The sequence below is a fragment of the Myotis davidii genome, unplaced genomic scaffold, assembly GCF_000327345.1.
Source record: "Myotis davidii unplaced genomic scaffold, ASM32734v1 scaffold363, whole genome shotgun sequence".
In the NCBI taxonomy this organism is placed as follows: Eukaryota; Metazoa; Chordata; class Mammalia; order Chiroptera; family Vespertilionidae; genus Myotis; species Myotis davidii.
Window position 1 is genome coordinate 1385928 of NW_006294069.1, and position 4242 is coordinate 1390169.

The 4242-nt window shown below is 59.6% G+C and overlaps 1 protein-coding gene across 1 annotated transcript in view; it reads left to right on the forward strand.

Annotated features, from left to right (window-relative positions):
* ANKRD13B (ankyrin repeat domain 13B) overlaps nucleotides 1-4242 on the forward strand; it is a 13985-nt gene that overhangs the window by 9396 nt on the left and 347 nt on the right. The window contains 11 exon segments of the mRNA XM_015566799.1: nucleotides 1-58; nucleotides 146-335; nucleotides 412-478; nucleotides 1531-1612; nucleotides 2367-2431; nucleotides 2660-2790; nucleotides 2923-3080; nucleotides 3205-3357; nucleotides 3430-3593; nucleotides 3671-3747; nucleotides 4179-4238. The exon segment at nucleotides 1-58 is cut by the window's left edge and continues 42 nt beyond it. Coding sequence (XP_015422285.1) covers nucleotides 1-58; nucleotides 146-335; nucleotides 412-478; nucleotides 1531-1612; nucleotides 2367-2431; nucleotides 2660-2790; nucleotides 2923-3080; nucleotides 3205-3357; nucleotides 3430-3593; nucleotides 3671-3747; nucleotides 4179-4238 — 1205 coding nt within the window.

Genomic DNA, 4242 nt, shown 5'->3' on the forward strand with positions numbered 1-4242 from the left:
GGCTTCGACCATATGACGTGGCAGCGAGGGAACCGCAGCTTCGTCTTCAGGGGCCAAGGTCAGGCAGCAGGAGGTGGGGCAGGGTGGGGAGGCTGGAGACGGCTCCATGCTGCCCCTTACCTCCGTGCTGTTCCCTGGCTGGCAGATACCAGTGCCGTGGTCATGGAGATCGACCATGACCGCCGGGTAGTGTACACGGAGACGCTGACACTGGCCGGGCAGGACCGCGAGCTGCTGCTGGCTGCTGCTCAGCCCACGGAGGAGCAGGTGCTGAGCCGGCTCACTGCGCCTGTTGTCACCACACAGCTTGACACGAAGAACATCTCCTTTGAGAGGTGAGTGGGCATGGCTCGATGGCCGGGAGCCAGCCTGGTGGGCTGCCTGCTCACCCGGACCACTCTGACCCCTCAGGAACAAGACGGGCATCCTGGGCTGGCGCAGCGAGAAGACTGAAGTGGTGAATGGGTACGAAGCCAAGGTGAGCCCATAGCTCCCTGGTGCCAGACCCCGCCACCCTCCTGCCTACTGGGAGCTGGGCTGGGGTTCCCTGAACACCTTCTCTCAGCCTTGGGGGTGCAGAAGCCGTGCAGCATTGAGGGCAGGGCACTAGAGTAAGAGGCAACTGATGAGAATGGTCAGAGCTTATTGAGCACTTATATTCATGTTCAAGGCACCGTTCTGACACTATACACACATGCACACACCCATACAGGTGTACATATCACACAGACATACACACATGTGTGCTCATTTAATCCTTATAACAATCCTTTCAGGTTAGTACTGCCATTAATCCCACTTTACAGATGTTTATTGAACCCCTTCCATGGTTCAGTAATCTTCACAACAACTCTATGAAGTAGGATCTCGGCCCATTTTATGAGGAGGAAAAGGAGGCTTGGGGTGGTTGAATGACCTGCACAAGGTCGCATAACTGTAAGTGACAGCTGAGGTTCAGACCCTGGCCACCTAACCCCAAAGCCAGGCCTATACCCTTAAGAAGACTGTGTCGGTCACTCTGAAACCCCCACAGCACCCACCAGGGCCACGTGGTGCCATCGCAGAGTGGAGGGACTGGCAGGTGCCGCAGGGCCTGTATTTTCCTCCTGGCAGCCTCCTGGGCTCCGTAGGCTGGTCAGAGTCTCTGTGTTTTGTTCCCACAGCCCTGTGCTCCCCACACCAAGGCATGTCCCTGTCACACTGTAACTGTCCATTCTCTTGTCTCTTCAACTTAACTGTGAGCCTCAGGAGGGCAGGGATCATGTCTGTCTGTGTTGTTCACCACTGTATCCCTGATGCCCGCCTCAGTGCCCAGCACATAGAGACTCCTCATAAATGTTTGCTGAGTGAATAAGAGAATGAATTAATGATGTCATAGATTTACTTGCTCAAGGGCCTGGAGATAGGAGCAAGCAGCTCCCCTGTCTCCTGCCCCAGGCCCTTCCTTGCGGGAAGAGTTCAGGAAGCCCTTGGGAGCCAGGAGCAGGGAGACCAGAGCTGTCTTTGAGCCCTTTCTTCGTCTTTCCCCAGGTATACGGGGCATCCAATGTGGAACTCATCACCCGGACACGGACAGAGCATCTTTCAGAACAGCACAAGGGCAAGGTCAAAGGTAATGAGGCAGACGCACGCGGGGGGCTGTGAGGAACCAGCTTCCATGTGAACACCTCCATCAGCATCCCTCTGACGTCCTTGCAAAAGCCAGGACAGTCTATTCAGGCAAATGGGTTTCAGCTCAAGGGCCACGTCCTCATGGCCGGTGGTGGCTGCCTAGAGTGCTGCCAAGATGCTTCCAGGCAACATTTGGCTGGGCTCAGGGGGAAGGGGTCGGTGACCACTGTCTGCGTGGGGTTTGGGGAGGGAGAGAGGGGTCATGTCTGCTCTTTGTTGGCCCTTCTGGCCTAGTGAGGCGTAGCTAGGCAGGAAGTCAGGGCCCTGCACTGATGCTCGGTGCCCGTTGATACTACACCTGACTTTCTGGGCATCACTTACTGTGTCTAAAGCAGAGAGACATAATTCCTACCTCACAGGAGAACAAATGAACATGGAAGTGCCTGAAAGAAAACACATACATGCGCACGTATATTCCAAAACTGTTCACCAAAGCAGGTACTTTTTGTCGTGTCATCAACTTGGAGCGTGACCCTGAAAGTTTACCCTGAGCCCGAGGCCTATGTTCTATGCCAGCTAGACTAATAGTGGTCCTGGCCCCGCCCCCCGCGTCTCGGCCCCTTCAGGTGAAGGTGCCCGGATGTGGGTGCAGCTAAGCAGCTGCCCCGCCCCCAGGAACCAGCCTCATGCCTCGGACTTGGGTGCCGTTACTTCCGAGGGCTGCAATGTCCTCCAAGAAGCCACATTTCTTACAGGCTGCAAGACACCGCTGCAGTCCTTCCTGGGAATTGCTGAGCAGCATGGGGGCCCCCAAAATGGGGTGAGTGTGGGCCAGGGGTGCCCCTTGGAGGGCAGGTATGGATGTGGATCAGGAGAAGGCTTGGAAGGTGTCCTACTTAGCATGCCTGCGAGGACCTCTTTTCCACGGTGACCAAGACCATGCCAGCCCCACAGTGGCAGTGGGGATGACTCTGGGCCTGTCACACATATGGCTGGCCTGGCATCAGAGGCTGCGGAGGGCTCATGGGCCCCTCCCCATGCGGTACAGACCCTGATCACCCAGACTCTGAGCCGAGCCAACCCCACTGCCATCACCGCAGAGGAGTACTTCAACCCCAACTTTGAGCTTGGCAACCGTGACATGGGCCGCCCCATGGAACTGACCACCAAGACACAGAAGTGAGGCCCCTGCTGGTGCTCAGGAGGGGTGGGCAGGGCAGGACGGCCGGGGAGGAGGGGCAGGGGCTCCGGAAGGTTCTGGGAGCATCACTCCTACAATGTCCCTCACCCCTTGGGATCCTGGGGGGGCAGGTTCAAGGCCAAGCTGTGGCTTTGTGAGGAGCATCCCCTGTCCCTGTGTGAGCAGGTAGCTCCCATCATCGACCTCATGGCTGTTAGCAATGCGCTTTTCGCCAAGCTCCGGGACTTCATTACCCTGCGCCTGCCTCCCGGCTTCCCTGTCAAGATTGGTGAGCCCCCACTCCCACTTCCCCGTGGCTGCTGTTGTGGGGCTGGGGCGTTTAGATGAGGGAGAGTGGGGGTCTGCGGTGCGAGGGGGTGGGTGGTGGCCCCTGATGGTATCCTCACCCTCAGAAATCCCGATCTTCCACATCCTCAACGCCCGCATCACCTTCGGGAACCTCAACGGCTGCGATGAGCCCGTGCCCTCAGTGCGAGGCAGCCCCAGCAGCGAGACCCCTTCCCCTGGCAGCGACTCCTCCAGCGTCAGTAGCTCCAGTTCCACAAGTGAGCCCAGCCCCCTCCCCGGAGCCCTCTTCCCCTTCCTGGGGAGCCACTCTGACCCCGGCCTGCCCTCAGCCTCTTGCCGTGGATGCGAGATCTCTCCCACCTTGTTCGAGGCCCCACGGGGCTACAGCGTGCTGGGTGGCCAGCGGGAGGCCGCGACCCACGACGACGATGACGACCTTCTGCAGTTTGCCATCCAGCAGAGCCTGCTTGAGGCAGGCAGTGAGTATGACCAGGTTCGTCCCCTTGGACGCACGGGGCCACCTGGCTGCGGTGCCGCGATAGCCAACTGGCCCCCGCCCTCTCCCTCCAGGTCACTATCTGGGAGGCGCTAACCAACAGCAAGCCGGGCACTCACCCCATGTCCTGCGAGGGTCGCCGACAGGACAGGTCAGTGGCCACCAGGATTGGGAGAGGCCCATCCCCCCACGCACAACACACCCCAAGACCCTGCCATGGGGTGAGGACACAGCCCGCTGAACAGCCCTCCTGGCCCAGAGGAACTGTGGTCCCCTCACCAGGGACCAAGATGGTTTCTACCATAGCCTTTTCTGGCTCAGGGGGTGGGTGAGCAGAACTCCTAAAGTGGCCAGTGTGGGGCCAGGCCTCATGGCCTCCAGACCCTCACCAGGCCGGGTGTCGGGGCCAGGGTTCTAGAAGATGCCCACATGCGCTGGCTGCTGCCCCCCTGGGAGGATGGGCTTTGTAGGGACTGGGACCTGCCACACTGGGTGGGAGCCAGGGAGGTGAGCAGGACTGAGGGCGGCAGGACTGCTTGGTCCTGGGGCCTCCACGCTGGCTCCTGCCCTGCTCACCCGCAGTTGCGCCCGGAGCCCTGGATGTGTCGTCCTTGCCCCCAGGAGCAACCCGCCCACCCCACAGCAC